This window comes from Anabrus simplex, chromosome 6 (assembly GCF_040414725.1).
Source record: "Anabrus simplex isolate iqAnaSimp1 chromosome 6, ASM4041472v1, whole genome shotgun sequence".
Classification (NCBI taxonomy): domain Eukaryota; kingdom Metazoa; phylum Arthropoda; class Insecta; order Orthoptera; family Tettigoniidae; genus Anabrus; species Anabrus simplex.
The window spans coordinates 109,652,581-109,671,125 of NC_090270.1; the positions used below are offsets into that span (position 1 = coordinate 109,652,581).

Genomic DNA, 18,545 nt, shown 5'->3' on the forward strand with positions numbered 1-18,545 from the left:
CACATGGAGTAGGTGTTGTCGGCAAATTTTCAGCGGGTTCTCTTCGGTATTATGATGCCAATTTTAAGTTAATGGTCCTTAAACCCGCGGAAATAAAGAATAATTGTGCAGCTGCAAAAAAAGAAAAGAAATACAGCATGACGAACGTCAATGTTCAGCGTCTAAAAATAGTCTAATAATGCGTAGGCCTACTGTACAACAAGGCATTCATATGAATTTACAAAGTACTTTTTGAGCCTGATTTACATCTTTTGAAGGAAAAAGTGGGGTTCATCTTGGATTCAGAGAAATACTGTACTATATTTTTTCAGAATGAAATTAAACATAGGCCTACACTTCCACGTAGTATCGGATTTCAAAAAATAACAAACAAGTAAGCCGTAGTGTGGATATAATCTGCGGAAATGCAAGTTTTGAACAAACTGATTGCCGCTTCATACCGATTTTAATGTGGATGGGGGGTTTTCCGACTTTTATACAAAAATCAGATATAATGATAATCCGCTATAGCGAGTAAATTTTTCGCTGTTATGAATTTTCGCTATAACGGACTTCTACTGTATATTATTATAACAACAATAATGGTGTGTGGCCTCTGGACCCGGATGCAGGTCTTTCGAGTTTTTGCATGAGAGGCGATCTACGTGCCTATGAAAATGCGGTCCTACCTAAAATTAATTCTAATGTTTAATTCGGCATACATACAGCCCCCGAACCATCAGAATTAACAAAGGAATGTTAATATCCTCATTCTGATAAAGATCCCTTGAACCAAAGGCCAACACGCACTACGGTAACCATTTAGTTCATACTATACATAATGGTATCAAAATATTGCAACCATGATATACGCAATGAAAATAAAAAGCATGTCTTTTACGCTGTTTCGTTTCACTTTTCTTTACACATTTCATAAGAATTGAAAACCTTTAAGTTTAGTTCTCTAATTGCAAATTGAGGATATACAGTAAAACATCGTCAAGATGTTTCTGCTGGAGACAGCAAAATGAACGTGTTAAGCGAGAAAACATACTACTGAATATATGAATGGAAACCATCCAAAAGTGATATGGAAATACTATACGATTTTTTTCCGACATGAAGACATTTATAATACCAATATATCATGAGGGCATTTTACATCATGTATCCGCGGGTACAGTGAAAACTATATCCGCCATTTCTCAGATGAGAGGAAAGCATTAAAAGGTGTGAAAAACATGAGAGAACAAATATAGAAACCTTTTCTGCTGGGGCTTATAAAATAATAAATGAACTGTGTGGTGTGAAAAACACCAAACAACAAATATGAAAACATATGCACGGGGGCCACTAAAATTGTCCAAGTATTATTGCAGATCACACTCTTTCTGAAACAAATGTTAGTAGAAACCTTTTATTTCGGAGCAGTGGGTTATAAAACTTTTTCTGGTCATACTCTTAGACAGTGAATTGGAGGTTACATCCGGACATGTGCGACTGTGGCAGGATGACTTTGGCCACCATTTTGAAAACTTCGACCCTGACCAAGACGAATTGATCGAGTCGAAACTCTAAAATGCGTGTCCAACATTCGCGACCTCTGCGTGCTTAAAGATGCAGATGCTAGTCTACTTTCTGAAAGATTTTATAGTGTTGTCTTCATTACAAAGGAATTTTGTTTTTTACGTATCCATACCTAGGCTATCACAAGACAAATACGCATCACGCTAGTCATTTTCACACGATTATGTTCCTAATCCAGATATAGGCCACCGTATCACGCAACAACTATTCGCTACACTTCACTCACTGTACCAGTCATCACAAAATAAATTTTTAACTTCTGAATGGAATGAGAAATACAAACCCAAATAGACTCGCTGTGTTGTTCCACAATCTTGCTGCTAACCGGCAAGGAAAAAAACTGAACATTCCTGAGGCTAACAGCTTGCTCCCCGAATGTGCAACTTATCCTATGAAGTTCAGGAATTTAAGGTCGTTTTCCTTACTCACGCAACTGTGGCGGCGAGTCTTACCCGAGTTGGAAATCACGTTTGTTTCACAAGGAATGACAAATAACATTTTCAGGGATAGGAAAAATGTAATCGTACTAAGCGGTAATAGCGAAAATTTGTGACGCGATAAGTGAGGTATTTTTATATAGATTTAATACAATGAAAATCAGAACTTCAAACTTACAATGTGCAAAACGGGAAAACATGTTAATGAGGAACTCACTAACGAAGTTTCACTGTACATGGATATTACGGCGATAACCCTCCGTAGACCCTTCCATTATTCTCGTAGACCCTTCATGAACGATAGGTTAGATACGCAACACGGCGTGGCTTCCGCAACTCGGCTCAGACAATGTCGCAGAGATTATAAATTCAACATGGCGCATCTCGGACAATGTTACAGTGGCCTATGCGAGGCTGTCAACGAACCAGTTGCAAGACTAGGCTATGAGAAAAGATTGTTGTTCTGGCTTGGTTAGGTCCGACTTGTAACAAGACGATTGGGCAGAGGGCAACAAAGCGGTCAACAGGCCTTTAGCATTCCACGCACTCCATGAGGAACGACGCACTTAATCATCATATGACTAATTAAAACGTATCCGGCGCACACCGTGACTTTTAAACTGCGAGATTTTCTCATTTTCTACTAAGTTGGCAGCCCTAGCCAGCCTATAACAACACACTAAATGGTGGCATATTTGAGTTTTACAGTGCCTATGTTTTAATTCTTGTATATAAAAATACTTCTAGGGGTCGGTTAGTGGGTTGAGGATAAGCATTGGTGCCAGGAGCCTCGTTGCGAGGTTGCGCATGAATAACCTGCGCACAGCACTCCAGCCTACAAAATCCTTGCTTAAGACTAGCAACTTTGAATCGTTCGTACATTCTCGCGTAGCAGGTTGCCGCTATTATAAGCTAAGAGTATTGAGCAGTATCTCTAAATTCAAAAAACTTCTGCGTATATTTTTCTTACGTACGATCAATCAATGCGGGAAAATTGTGGCCGAGGACAAACAATTTTTAGACGATCGATGCAATAAAATGATAGTTCGAGGAACGGTAGATGCGGGGAAATTTAACATTGCTTTATATGGAACATTTTTGGGACTAAATAAATTGAAGGATGAAAATGGGAAAACGACAGTTCTGGGAACAATGCATCGAGGTTCTACTTCCTTGATAAAAATAACAAGAAATTTCATACAAAATTATCTTATTTTTCTAACTTTAAAAGTTACTTTTTGATTATTAAATGCTCATCCTGCAGAGATGTGTCACAGATACAATATAATGGTGCCAGTTTGAAGAATGTTCGTCAGCCTACAGATGGCTCGAATCTGGTCAAAGGCTGAGTAGTTCTGAATGGTGTGATGCCATTACATTGCAGGGTAATTAAGCACATGTGAGGACTCTCTGTGGGAAAAATCAGGACAGTATCCATTGCAGACAGTTTAACATCTTTTCCTTGGCTCTTGCCAGCATGGGGAACTTACACAAAAAACAAGAAACCATCTGATCAGCAGAAAGGTAGCATTAAGTCTGGCTGAGAAGAACTACAAAGTGTACAGGGAAGTCCCCTTTGTTGCAGAAAATAGAATAATTTATATCATAGCAATCGACAGGAAAACTAGATTAGGATTTATTATTGATCCCACTGTATGGTTCAAATCTGTAATTCCAATACAAGTGATCCATTATTAGGAAAGCTTAGCCAATGGCAGTCAGTTGAGAGAAGGTGATCTACAAGCCAACAGCAAACTATTTTAAGACCTTTTACAACTTCACCAATGCCATGTTTACTGGGCTGCTGGTAGAGTGTAGAGGCACCATTCCAAAAATGTTCTGACTTTTGCACAAGTTTTGGTCTGAAGAAACAGTGAGGTCAGGAGGGTGCCTTACAGGCTCTGAAAGGCTCGTTCATATTTTTCACATTAATTTATACAATTTCTATTAATTTATATTGTCAATGGGTCAATCTTGATGTGAATATTAGTTTTTTAAGAGCTAACTTTATATATAATACTGTGGACACAAAGATTGTATGTGTGCTTTGTCATAATGGCAGCCCATAAATTGGGAAGCAGTGAAATTAAATTAAATAGTCAGTCTATATTCTACTTTGTGAGAACTGTTAATTTGATTATTATAAAGGCTGTCTTTTTTTATTCATTGCAGAAAATGTGCTGACGGAGTTGAATCAGACCCTCTGTAATAAAAGTGACTTGTATAGCGATGTATACTTACGGGCTGTATTCCGTCTCAACAACAACTATTATGTACTTAAGTCTCTCCAGCGCTCTGGCCTTATAGACCTTATCCAGCTGTCTAAGCCTAACTTCGAGGCATCATACCACAAGATGATAAGTGAAAATAAAGAAGCATATACTCAGAGGTACAGTATGGTTATTACTGAAACTATTAGACTGTAATAGGCAGCTATCTTCATCCTGATCAGTAAACATGCCTTTTTTATTCAGCATCCATATTGTCCTTGTTATGACCTGCATTCTCTCTTGGACTGTCTGGCTATAGTATTCTGCTTCAGGACTGCACACTTTCAAATTCTATGCAAAAATAACATGAATGTTCTACACTTTGTTATTTTCCCAAGGTAAAATAGGTATAGGTCTATTGTGAGAAAGCCGCCTTTGCCATTGGAGGACATTTGGGCTTAGGTGTAACTCATAAATCTTCTGAAATTCGTTTCTATCTTATTTCTTGTATAATATGATTTTTGTGTAAATTTAACACATTTACAGTGGAACCTCAATTCTCTGTTTTTGGAGGGACCACGGAAAAAAAACGTACAACACGGGAAAACGGAAAATCCAGGTATGAATGATCCATCAACAGTTTGGCTAAACATCATGAAAATGAAATATGTATACTTATAATCTTACAAACACCCCTAAACCAAACCAAACTACAACTCCAATGGGCCTTCTGCCTATCATGCAGCTGCTGTTTGGTCCGAAGGCCTGCAGATTATGAGGTGGCGCATGGTCAGTGTGACGAATCCTCTCAGCCATTATTCCTGGCTCTCTAGACCGGGGTCGCCATCTCACCATTGAATAGCTCCTCAATTAAAGGTAATCGTAGAATGAGTGAACCTAGAACCAGCCCTCATATCCAGGTAAAAATGCCTGACCTGGCCGAGAACCGAATCCGGGCCCTCCGGGTGAGAGGCAGGCAAGTTAGACCGCGGGACCGGCTTCAAACATTAATTACCGGTACGCGACTTAAAAATCTCGAAACTTTACATTCAGTTTTACCGGGGAAACTTCGTCAGTTTCCTCTGAAAACTTCTTTCAGTTCATTAACATTGATCAGCCAAACTCTTTGAAAAGTCTAAAATAATGCCAAGCCAAACAACAATCGACCACAAGTAGTTTTTAATTCTCTAATCTAATAAAATAAAGCACATTAGACCCAAAAGCGCCTAACATGATGGCGAAATCCCTTTTTTTAAATCTTCCATTGTAATTTGGTCACAGTTATACTGTTCGTAGTCAGTTTATGGAAATCTTTTACCTCGTAAATTAGGCCTACATCGACTTTTAAAGGTTATGTTGTACTCAAGAATATGGTTTTGAATGTAAGTATCGATTCTCAAGTTCTCGCATGCAATTCAATTCTGCCTGTCACTAATCACAATCAAATTGGAAAGAGAAAAAAAATCACTAACACTTCCGATATTACATTATTCACGACCTTGAACTCAGCTGGAAAGCGCGCTCGCTGTACAAGTCGGTACGAGTGCGAAAGGATACAAAGTTTTTAAATGTAACGTACGCAAATAAAAGGACTGCGATTTTTATAACATTTTAACTAAAAAACGTGAAATTCCCAGTCTTATATCAGGACCAAAACAGCAAAAAGCAATTCCAAAACCTCCTGTTAGGTTCACCAATTAAAATTACAAAACACCCTGCTGAAATCATACATGTTCACTATTTATTCAGAAGAAAAACAAACACTTTACATGTCAGCCATTTTTCGTTTTTCAACACACACAGACCACTCACTCCAATCCAGACATCTCTCTCTGCTGCCAACCCTATCATATTAAATTAAATTTCAAATATGTTACAAACTCAACATCCTCCCACCTTGAGTTGTGGGAACAACTCAACACATCTTTTATCCACATTACAGTTACAATTTATCCACTTGATCAATACAAAATGATGTTATTTAGAGAGAAAAAAAATTGATTTTACTATACACAATACAAAACAGTTAGATCACCTCTCCTCTTTCTTGTCTCTTTTGGAACTCAAAATAAAGGAACACTTGAGAAAAATATCACATAAAATAAATGAACACTTGTGAAAAATATCACTCAATCCTCATATCTTTTTTGGTTTAATCACTAGTCTCCCACTACTAGTTTTCAGTTTGGAACTACTGGTCGATGATTTCATTGTCCTTCGCTTACTTTCTTTCTTTTAACACTGCTTAAATTGTCTAAAGGCGTGGTCTTCTGCAGATGTGTCTTCGAGTGGGTATACCCTCTGCACCGGTCTCACGAGTTCCCCTCTTTCAGTCTTCCAACGAACAAGTCTCACACCACCACCTTTGCCAGGGCTAACTTCCATCACTCTTGCCAATGGCCAATTCAGTCTCTTGGGGTTATCTTTGTCTACTAGTACTACTTCCCCCATGAAGGGTTTGTACTGATTTTTTGTTGGGTGGTTCTTCTGAATTAGTTGTCCAAGATATTCATTCCTAAATCTCAACCTTAAAGTTTCTTTTATTTTCTGTCTATATCTGTATCTTTGGTCAAATCTTACATTTTCTATTATGTCGATATCGGGCATTCCAACCTCCTTGACATCTTGCAGAAACATTGCAGGGGTTATTGCCATCAGGTCACTTCCATCATTGGACAGGTACGTAAGCGGCTGAGAATTCATCACAGCTTCGATGTCACACAAGACTCTCATCATTTCTTGGTACGACAAGCACGAATTTCCCAGGACTTTTCCTGAGCATTTGCTTGAGAACACTAATCAACCTCTCCTACCACCCTCCCCACCATGGTGCAGCGGGAGGATTAAATTTCCATTCAGTCTCATTTGCAGAATTATATTCAACAATTTTATCCCACTGAATCATCTCCAAGGCATTACAGACGCCATGAAAATTCGTGCCATTGTCACTGTAGACTATTGCTGGCCTTCCACGTCTGGATACAAAGCGCCAAAATGCTTAGAGGAATGTTGAGGTAGCCAAAGATGTCACAAGCTCTAGATGGACTGCTCGAAAAACAGCACACATGAACAATCAGACCCAGGGTTTCTCTCCTCCTCTCAAAATCAAAGGTCCTGCAAAGTCTACCCCTGAGATCTCAAAAACCGAAGCCTCTTTCACTCTGTCAACAGGTAGATGAGCCTGTTCCGCTTCAAGATATTTTCCATGGTATCTTCGGCAGACAACACATGATGTGATTGCACTCTTCACCGTTCTTCTTCCACCGAGGATCCAGTATTTCTGTTGGAGCCCACTGAGTAGAATCTGTGTAGCAGCATGACATAATTCTTTGTATTTTTCCCTAATGAGAGCACGAAATAAAGCATGTTTTGTAGGAAGGATAATAGGACAGCAGAAAGCGTAATCATCCCGATGTGCTATTATCTTTGTTTTCAGTCTCATCACTCCCTTGTCATTAGTGAAAACACAGTGTGTGCTAAATCTCTCGTCCTTCACATCAACAAAACACTCCTTTTGTATGAACTTCGTCACAATTTTCTCCGCTCTGGTCGTCTCCTCAACTGATAGTTCTGAGTATTTCCTAATTAAATTTTGTTATCGACAATTGTGCAGAAATCTCAAGATCCACCCCATCATGCGAACTGTTTTCTGAAAAGTCGAGAAATAGTCGAGGTGCCATTCTTGCGTATTCGACTTATTTTCTATTGCGGTCATAGTGTTGACTTTTCTTCTTTTTTTCTTCGAACACTTCTTCATCGTTTCTTGTAACTTTGGAGCAGAGCCATTGCATAAGGTGTTGTTTCAGCCATTTTGGACCCTCCCACCATCTCTGTTTCAGTAAGTGCTTTGGATCACATCCTCTTGATGCCAGGTCAGCTAGATTCATGGTTCCAGGAACATGTCGCCACTGTTCAGTTCTGGTAATCTTCAGATTTCTTGAACTCTATTCCATACGAAAGTTCTCCAAGGTTTGTCTAATTTTATCCAACATAACACTGTCGATGAGTCACTCCAATAATGAACAGTAATTTCTTTTGACGTTAATGATGGTAACACTGTTGTGGCAAGTCTAACACCTACAGTAGCTGCTAATAATTCCAGACGTGGTATGGTGATCTTCTTGGGTGCCACTTATGTTTTTGCTTGTACAAGGCATAGATCCACGTTATCAATCCTCTGTACTCGCAAGAATATAGCTGTGGCATATGCGGTTTGACTAGCATCGCAGAATATATGTATAGAGATATCTTCAACCGATTGCAGCCTTCCAGTCAGACATCTAGGAATCTTAATCTCAGCCAGGTGAGGTAGTTTTGCCAACCATTTCAGAAACCTTTTCCTTGATGATTCATTTATCTCAGTGTCCCAGTCCAGGTCAGAAGCCCAAAGTTCCTGTAGAATTAATTTAGGGCAGAGAGATACAGGACATGAAAAACCAATAAGATCAAATACTCTATGAGCAGCTCTTAGTATTGTGCTCTTTGTTATGACGTCAGGTATGATACCAATCACATGTGCCAGATTCAACTCAATAGTATAGTTTTCTTTATTCCAAATGCGTCCTAACACTTGTGACAGATTTTCAGTTGTTTTGTCGTGAAAATGCTCCCACCCTCGCAGATTGAAAGATGCCTTCTCTATAATTATATTTGCCTCTTTCATGAATGAATAGAGTTCAGTTTCTTTGTTAACACTTGTAGTACAGTTAATCTACATAGAAACATTCTCTCAGCCCTTCTATTGTCAGAACTAAGTGGGGATTGTTATCAACTGCCTCTCTCTTCATGTCATTCAAATAGAATTTTATTGTTGCTGACAGCAAGAAAGGAGAACATGCAAGGCCAAAAACAACTCTACTATGACGAAACACTTTCATCTTTCCTGTGCTTTCCTTATCCCACCAAAAATGTCTTAGAAAGTCACTGTCTCTAGGATGGGCGCTTATTTGGAGAAATGCCTTTTCTATGTCTGCAATGACTCCAATATAATTTTCTCTGAACTTCAGTGATGAACTAGGAATCAACCCTGTAAGGTTAGGTCCTTTCTCAGTACAGTCATCCAGAGAAGGGGTGTTCCTTTGCTTTGCAGAGGCGTCAAATATAGGTCTTATCTTGGTGGTGCTGTTCTCTTTCAAGACAGGTTGCTGTGCTAAATAGTGCCCGCCAATTGCCAGCTCTTCTTCGGGTACCATTTCAATAATTCCTTGCCCCATCCAATCTCGTAAGATGCCATCGTATCCCTCATAATGTCCTTCAGCTTGCAGTTTCTTGGTGACTGTCTCCAATCTGCGCTGAGCCATTTCGCTGTTGTCCGGAAGATGTGGGTGTTGTTTGCTCCAAGGTAGACACACTTCATATCTGTTGTCTTTATTCAGCCTCACAGACTCAAGGAAATTATTCTTAACTCATTCATTTTTCTCGATAGTAGATTCCTTTTCTGCAGGATCAGAAATTTTAGTTCGTTTTGAAAACAACGATGTCACCAACAGTGATGCTGCATCCCTTTTAGGTTTATAATTTTTCCCATTAGTGTCCACCCTAGAATAGTCTCAACTAGAACTAGACCACATTTTAGTTGATGTGTCCTCCCAGTAAGCAATTCACCTGTGACATCTGCCCCCAGTAGAATCTGTATGGTCCTCGGTCTTGTACATCTGTTAAACAAATCTTCAGATCCTTTATTTCATCACTCCAAGTACCATTCCTAACATATGGGACATCTTCACAAATTATTTCTTGGCTCAAAACTTAATCTCCTTAAACTTATGTTATAATAATCACGCTTTGCCTCTTGGGAACGTACTCCACCAAACAAAGAGTGTATTCGAGTTTCCTTTCCGATTGACTGGTACCCCATTTGTTCAGCTAGGCCACGCACAATGTAAGATAGTAGACCTGATATCAGTGATCGCTCACACTGTTTTTCATTTACCCTTACCCATAACAACAACTGCCAGGGTTTGCAAATATACCTCAGGAGAGCAAGAGACGTTAGCCATAGTCTTATCTACATGAGTGGCATCCTCACTAATCGATTTTCTTCCTCCCTCAAAATTATTTTTGGAAACACTTTCTCTGTCTTTGTTACCAAGTTTATAACACATTAGTACCACATGCTTCCCACCACAAACAATACATATGATAATGGATTTACAAGCTTTACTTTGATGACCTCTTTTTAAACAATTAAAACAGCAGTGCTTGTTACTTAAGATTTTCCTTCTTTCCTCTACAGTCATTTGTTGAGCTTTAATGCATTGTGAACTTGAATGAGGTTTAAGACAAAACACACACTCCTGTCTTTTAGAAATATCAGTAGACAACAAGGCAGAAGCGGTGGGGACATTTGGTTCAGAGGCTTCTCTTGGTTTTTTGCATCCCTTCATCTTTCATTACTTATGAAATTCTTTCCTCACTAACAACTTCATTTTGGAGAAAAGCGATGAGCTGTTTCAAATGATCTTTGGAGACAGAATCACATCTGAAAGAAGTATTTCTTTGCCAGAGTCTTAGTAAGTCTTCTGGCAAGGATGATTCACTTAATGAGTACAGCATTGCAGTGCACTTTTCTGTTGTAACTCCTAAACTTTCCAGAGACCTGAGATGTGATTCTAATTTATCATATAAGCTACTAAGTGGTGTTTTTTTTCTGTGGAATTCACTGCATTGGTTAAAACTAGCTTCAGTAGTTCATGAATAAACTTCTACCTGTAAGTTCTCCCCACCAAATCAAGCTTGAAGACTGTCTATTGCTTTATGATAATTGTCGACAGTCGGGGGAAAACTTGTGACTAACTTGTACGCTCTAGAACCTTCTATCATAGCTTGAATGAGATACTGGAATGTATCTTCCCCCCCATGTTCTCATCTTCGTGCATTTTATGGAACCGACTCCAAAAATATAACCAGTCAATTATCTCCCCAGAAAACTTCTTCATTTCTATTTTTGGAAGTCTGTATTTCTTTCAGGTATATTTTCATTTACTACACTTTTAGGAGGGGAAACCAGCACTATGGTATTCATAAATCTTGTTACTTTAACCCTACAGCTCAAGAATTTACGTCTGTATTCATCAGTTGATTCTTCCTCATCTGCTGTTTGATCAACCTCACAATTATCATCTATCATCTGTTGAAACACTAATCCATCTAAATTAGTGATAGTATCATACCTTTCTTGAAGGATTTCTAGTTGTACCTGAATTTCTTCTGCATCTGGTTCACCGTCTTGTAATGATGACATAACCTCGTTGTATACACGTGTAAATAACTGCCGCTTTACGGTCCTTGCTTTCATGAGGTTTTCCATCTTCTTTCTTCACGGGAGTCTTCTTTTATTAATGATATCCTGTCATGGTCGCCCCTAAATGTTAGGTTCACCAATTAAAATTACAAAACACCCCCGCTAAAATCATACATTTTCACTATTTATTCAGAAGAAAAATGGGCACTTATACACATCAGCCATTTTTCAACACACACACACACACACACACACACGCACGCACGCACGCACGCGCGCGCGCACACACACACACACACACACACACACACACACACGCTCACTCTCTCTCTCTCTCTCTCTCTCTCTCTCACACACACTCACTCTCTCTCTCTGTCTCTCTCTCTCTCTCTAACCCAAACATCTCTCTCTGCTGCCAACCCTATCATATTAAATTTAATTTCAAATATGTTACAAACTCAACACCTCCCATGGCTTTATGTATGTAAGGTGCAACATCTTTTCTGGTCTCGATAACATATACGGTAACATTAAGATACTAAAATTGGTTTGCTTAAGAAGAAGCAGTTTTGATTCCTGCCTGAAAGCCCCATGACTATACAGTGCCCTGAGGGATGTGCCGAAAACCTGTTCGGCAATACACACTAAAAAAAGTAAACATCTAACACTGGACGTAATGTAGACCTTTTGCAAGTACGAAGATTTGAAGAAACTCGTTCCATCTTCAAGTAGAGCTGTCGAAATGCGCTCTGTGTCCTTCCAATTGTTGTGGACACACTCTGCTTTAAGATTTCCAAGGATTCTCTAAACAATACCATCCTAATGCAATGCCAAGGTGGTCCCTTATGCAAGTTCACCACCGATCGCTTTTCCAGTACAGTACTTCCTCAAATTAACGCATGATGGGACGTTTACGCCATGATCCGTAAGTATGCCGTAGCCATCCTTTCGTGAGACCTAGTTACTTGAAAAACGTGTGATCGATGATTTAGTGTTGATGGGACTGTAATTTCTGGTCGGTTGATCCAGGAAACCGTTTCTTCGAGGAACGGATAACATGATTTAATGAGGAAGCTTGCTGGACCACGTAATTTGAATGAATAGTACGGGAAAACATATTTTTCCAGGAATGTATAATCGAGGTTCTACTGTAGTATCAACTTCTCAGTAGTCCGTCTTGTTGGCTGAACGGTCAGCGTACTGGCCTTCGGTTCAGAGGGTCCCAGGTTCGATTCCCGGCCGGGTCGGGGATTTTAACCTTAATTGGTTAATTCCAATGGCACGGGGGCTGGGTGTATGTGTTGTCTTCATCATCATTTCATCCTCATCACGACGCGCAGGTTACCTACGGGTGTCAAATAGAAAGACCCGCACCTGGCGAGCCGAACCCGTCCTGGGATTTCCCGGCACTAAAAGCCATACATCATTTCATTTGAACTTCTCAGTAGAGCATTTAAATGCCTTAACTACCCACTTCCGTCCCTCTCCCATCTTCAGCATGACAATTGTAAAATTTAGCATTGCTCGTAGACTATAATAATTGGAAATGTGAAGTTTTGTACTCACCTGTAGTAGATTTTAAGAGTGTGATATCTAGAATTACTCTCTGGGGTGAAGAGGAACACCATTCTTCATGCAGTACCACATTGTTTGTGCCTTAAATTACCTATATATCGCCTTCCACTTTTCATTAAAACTCTTGATTGCAAAGTATGCTTGCCTTCATGTTATCCTTTGCTAAATTCAGTTTCACCGAGCTCGATAGCTGCAGTCGCTTAAGTGCGGCCAGTATCCAGTATTCGGGAGATAGTAGGTTCGAACCCCACTGTCGGCAGCCCTGAAAATGGTTTTCCGTGGTTTCCCATTTTCACACCAGGCAAATGCTGGGTCTGTACCTTAATTAAGGCCACGGCCGCTTCCTTCCCATTCCTAGCCCTTTCCTGTCCCATCGTCGCCATAAGACCTATCTGTGTCGGTGCGACGTAAAGCAACTAGCAAAAAAAAAAACAGTTTCCTAGCAAGTTCCTTCAATTTCTCCTTACTTCCACAATCTTTCCTGACTCTCTTTCTTTCCAGCCTCCACGTCTTCCTTAATCTCTTTATTTCTCTGTCAGAATATAGCAGATCTTTGCCATTCCTTACCACATTTAAATGTATAAGATATAATCATCATAAAATATCAATGACATTAGGTTAAAACAGTGCTGAAGGTTTTTATTATTATTATTATTATTATTATTATTATTATTATTATTATTATTATTATTATTATTATTTATATACAAGATAAGAGCTTTGTACATTGCTCAGAATTTAAAAAGGTTGGTATATCTGTATCAGTCGTGTCCACAGTAACAAGGAAATGCACTTTTTAATTTTCCGTAATTTCTGTCTGTATGTATGTATGTATGTATGTATGTATGTATTGTAATGGTTATGGCGTCCGCCATGCCAACTTGCTACGCGCTGGGGGCGTCACCGTATCGGCCGCTCGAGTGCGCCAATCACGAGCAACACTTGAAAGTGCTAGGCCGGGCCTCTCGGCTCCGTCCGCGGTCCCACAGCAGAGGACAACGAAAATAACTTGACTATCAATCTGGAGTCTTCCATCTCGCGAGGTTCCTGGATACATCTAGCATCCGGACTGTTCCAGAAGGGTCGGCGCAGCTATATAAGAGAGGAGTGACTTGCCTGGAGTGAGTGAGAGTTAGTTAGTGAGTGAGTGAGTGAGTGAGCGAGAAAGAACAAGATTGAGTCCGCTGGTGTGGGTTAGCGAAGAGCGCAGTCAGTGATAGCTTGGGCTGAGATGTCAGCCTGATGGAGTGTCTGCCTGTTGGAGCCGAGGACTCGTTCCTGTTTCCCTGATGCCGTGTGTGTTTCTGTCACTTGAGGCCGGCTGCTTGGGTGTTCTGGAGCAGAGCGAAGGGAACATTGGGTGCCGACGTGTGCCGACTGCGAACGGGGTTCAACGGATTGAGTGAACAGCGGATACTATCCTGACCTGCGATACTGACGTGTAGGCTGTGGACTGTGACAGCGCTCACGAGTGTGACTGAGTGGCTGTAAATAATCAGTGTGTGTGTGTGTGTCTCTCTCTCTCTCTCTCATATTTGGAACATGATAAACCAAGAGAGCGAGCGCGAACTGTGCAAGTATTCAGCTCGGCTATCGATGTTATTGGTGGTGGTCCTATTATAACGAAAATCGGTATTCAAAGTTGGGGGATAAGTCGCAATAATCTAGGTCATAAATAACTTGATTCACGCTGAGTGAAATAGTAATTTACGGAAGGCCGAAAATTTAATTCTAAAATATTTGTTATCAGTGGTCGTATCGATATATACAGCATACCTTAAGTTATACTGTATTAAATTTATTATTATTTATGTCTTATACATTGTTACCGTACCAGCTATGATCACAGAGATAGTCATGAATTTGGATTTTTGTTACTAAGTCCATATCAGCGCCGAGCCACGAGAAAATGGGTAAACAGAATTTAATGAAAATCAGTATGCAAAGTCAGAGAATAAGGAACTACAGTCTACACTGTAAATAATTGTATAAGACACCCTAATATCACGGAGTTGAAAGAAAACTAAATGTGAAGACCTACAATATAGAAAGCTCATAAAATAGATCAACAATAATATTACATTGACCGTTGTTTGTTGCGATGTGCTTTGTGTCTTCTGTTGCCACTCATCGCCAATAGATAGGATTACTGCTGCGTACCGAGTATTTTTCACAATTTGCTTTATGTCACAGATTGGTCTTATGGCAACGATGGGATAGGAAGGCCTTGGCCTTAAGTAAGGTACAGCCCCAGAATTTGCCTGGTGTGAAAATGGGAAACCAAGGAATACCATCTTCAGGGCTGCCGACAGTGGGGTTCGAATCCACTATCTCCCTGGATGCAAGCTCACAGCTGCGCGCCTCTAACCACACGGCCAACTCGCCCGGTCATACCGAGTGTAACATTCTGCCTGAATATTGGCGGGAATTAGTTGGGGAGTTAGATAACTTTCTTCTTTAGCATGCTATTCCTCTGGTTCATAAATTTTCTGATGCTAATTGTATGTAACACACTGGTTCATAATAGCATTCAAGCTATTCAGTCCCTACTCTGAGCCACTGATTGGAATGAGCAGTTTGCATCTTTAACGGAATATTAGCAGAGGAGTGTTTACGGCAGTCTGTGGCCTGGTCATTTCAGCTCTGGGACTTTGGACTGTTCGTTAAAAGTGAGAAAATGTGCGGTTTTTCATTTGATCAAGCATTTTGTATGATAACATTGCTATTAAATGCTACATTTCTACTGACATATTAGTAATGACGTATGTTGACTTTATTTAGGAAATCCACAAAGTCAGTCTCTGAGAATCCCATAGCGAAGCACGGGTACATCAACCTCTTTTTTTCTTATTCTTCTTATTCTTCTTATTATTACTATTATTATTATTATTTATTTTTAACTACAACAAAAAGAGCTTCATGTTCACTTATACCATCTATCACTTCAGTTTTTCTGTAGAACTCATCCTGTTTTATCAGCATCACGTCTAAAGTATTCTTCCCACTAGTTGCTTCCATCATTTTCTGGATCAGTTGTCCTTCCTAGATTAACTTATTTATCATTAATCATTGTTCATGCATTCTGTCATTCTCATTACTGTCCCAGTTAACAATGGTAAATTGAGATCACTACTGCTATCATGTAAGATGCTAAATATCAAAGAGGAATTAACCTTTTGATGAGTTGAGGACTAAATTATGTTTACAATGCTCCTAAATATCTTACCTTATATGATTTATACAACAATGAATTGCTAACTGAGATTTTTAAAATATTCTTAAAATAGGATTAAGGTGCCTTCTTCAGAATAGAACATGATCTTTGAGTTAAAGAGGGCACTCATTTTCAGGTTACATAATTGAATAGAGAAAAGGGCACTTATTACATAGGCTGTGACTGATTCCTTCCTAACACTTGTCCCTATTAATTTCAGATATCCTAGTGCAGATACAACTGCTATACAGATAGTCAGGTTGACTTCAGTTGCAGCTTTGATTTGGTACCAAGGAGATTTTTTTCATGTCTTCCTTATCTGAAAAGGTTTTTGTTAGTCCAGCGTCTTCATGAGGATAATAGTGTTGAAAATGCCATCAACACAAACTTTTGGTGACCACCATGGAGTAAGATTTCCTATTTTGTGTTCCCATATCACAGTTGCCATATCATGGATATCAAATCATGGTTGGAGGTTCCATGTCCAGGATAGTCTCCACTTACATCCTCATTTCCCTTCTATGATCAGTTGTATCAGGCTCTATTTTGTAATTTTGGAGATGTGATCGGAACAGGCTGCTTTCCTGTGTTTTGCAAGGGTTAAGAGTTCACATGATTTTCCACCTCGACAGAGTACCTCCTTGTTGCTGACGTGGTCTACTCGTGGGCAGTACATCCACATTTCAGAGGCCTGCAGTCAGGTCATTGACAAAACATTTGGAATCAATCCTTCGACACTATAAAGTGGTACTAGTAACATACAACAAACACTCTATGACATGCCAACAAGTTTTGAATCGGAGGTCACTATTGCCCACACGATGTTGTAATTTCAAGAACATACTTCTTGCGATGACGATTCTGGTTTTGACTTATATATCTGGGTACCATTACTGTATTAACCAGCATCCTAGGTACTTTAATTGTGATGCCCTTTCAATGGCTTTTCTGTCCGATATGATAACAGCGCTGTTGAATTTCTGTTTGTTTGATTACCATGAATTTATTTTTCTGAATGTTTATTTTGAGGTCAATCTTCTTCCTTACTTTGTTCATGCTGTTCAGAAGGAATGTAATATCTTCCGAATTGTCAGCAAGTATCACTGTGTTGTCTGCATAGTGGATGGTATTTATTTGCTTCCTGTTGATCACAATTCCTTCATCTTCGTCAAGGGCAATTTGAAAACTGGTTTCAGACTATAAGTTAAAAAGGGTTGAAGAGAGGATGCACCTTGTCTTGGAGAGCTTTGTTCTATGAGTCAGGGCTACTGAAACAGGTGCTCTGTTATGACAAGTGTCTTAATGCTGGTAAAAACTAAATAGAAAAGCAGTTAATGTATAATGACATGGAAATAAAATTCAGTAAATTTCCAGTTGTTTGAGATAATGTATTGGAGAACATGCAAGAAAAATCAATAACACAGGTAATCCAATTCAATAAAATTTCATTAAATAACTTGACTTTTCCTGTACTCATTGTACCAATGATGAAAACTTTCTCCTCTTTTTCTTTGGTGGAACTACTGCAGAAGTATTAGCTGTAACTGTTCATGTGTAGATTTTTTAAAATGTGTTTTTAAGATCCACTCCTAACACTGTTCTGTACAAAATTCCTAAAAAATTGAGAACAGGTTGTATTCCTGTTCCATAATCTGTCTCCAACTTAGTAGCCGACTCTCCCTTCTCTATTTTTCTTTTTTTCTTACTGTAACTTCCAATTTTTCCTTTATTGATCAAATAGTTTTTCTCCTGTGATGCGATAAAACTGAAGACCACATAGGCTGATTAGCAGTTACCACAGGGACGCTAGCCTGATATCAATGGATATGGTACTCTGTTGTCATGTGGTACGGGATCAGTTAATTGCTTTCATTTCTTAATAACTCAGCTTACAGAGAGCATAGTTCAAAAACAGGAGAAATAATGTACTTACTGTTTTAAAAGGTTTTTAGTTTTTTGGATGCAATAACCCACAAACCACATAACATGCACACAAATAATTGCAAGTTCACTGGTATGTGATTTTTTGTTTTTAATTTGCTGACATCATTGATACAGAAAGTGGTTGTTGACCATCTATTCCCAGGACATGTTCAATCCTGACTGAAGTTAGTGGCATTTAAGGGTGCTTAAAGCAACCAATTCATGTTTTGACTTCCTGCATCTTAAAGCTCTCACAAAACAAGGTTCTAACAGCTTGATATATTTTAAGTTCAGCAGCAGCAGTTAGAACGAATATTAAACAAATACCTAAAATTAAGAACTGGATTTGTATTTCCAGTTTTCTTTTAATAAGCAGT

General features: G+C 39.2%; 1 protein-coding gene across 2 annotated transcripts in view; it reads left to right on the plus strand.

The window, feature by feature from the left end:
* Positions 1 to 18,545, plus strand: part of Exo70 (exocyst complex component 7) — a 127,939-nt gene that overhangs the window by 85,374 nt on the left and 24,020 nt on the right. For both annotated transcript variants that reach the window (XM_068228326.1, XM_067149878.2), the window contains one exon: positions 4,176 to 4,392. In XM_068228326.1, the coding sequence (XP_068084427.1) occupies positions 4,176 to 4,392 (217 nt within the window). The remainder of the gene's footprint in view (positions 1 to 4,175; positions 4,393 to 18,545) is intronic.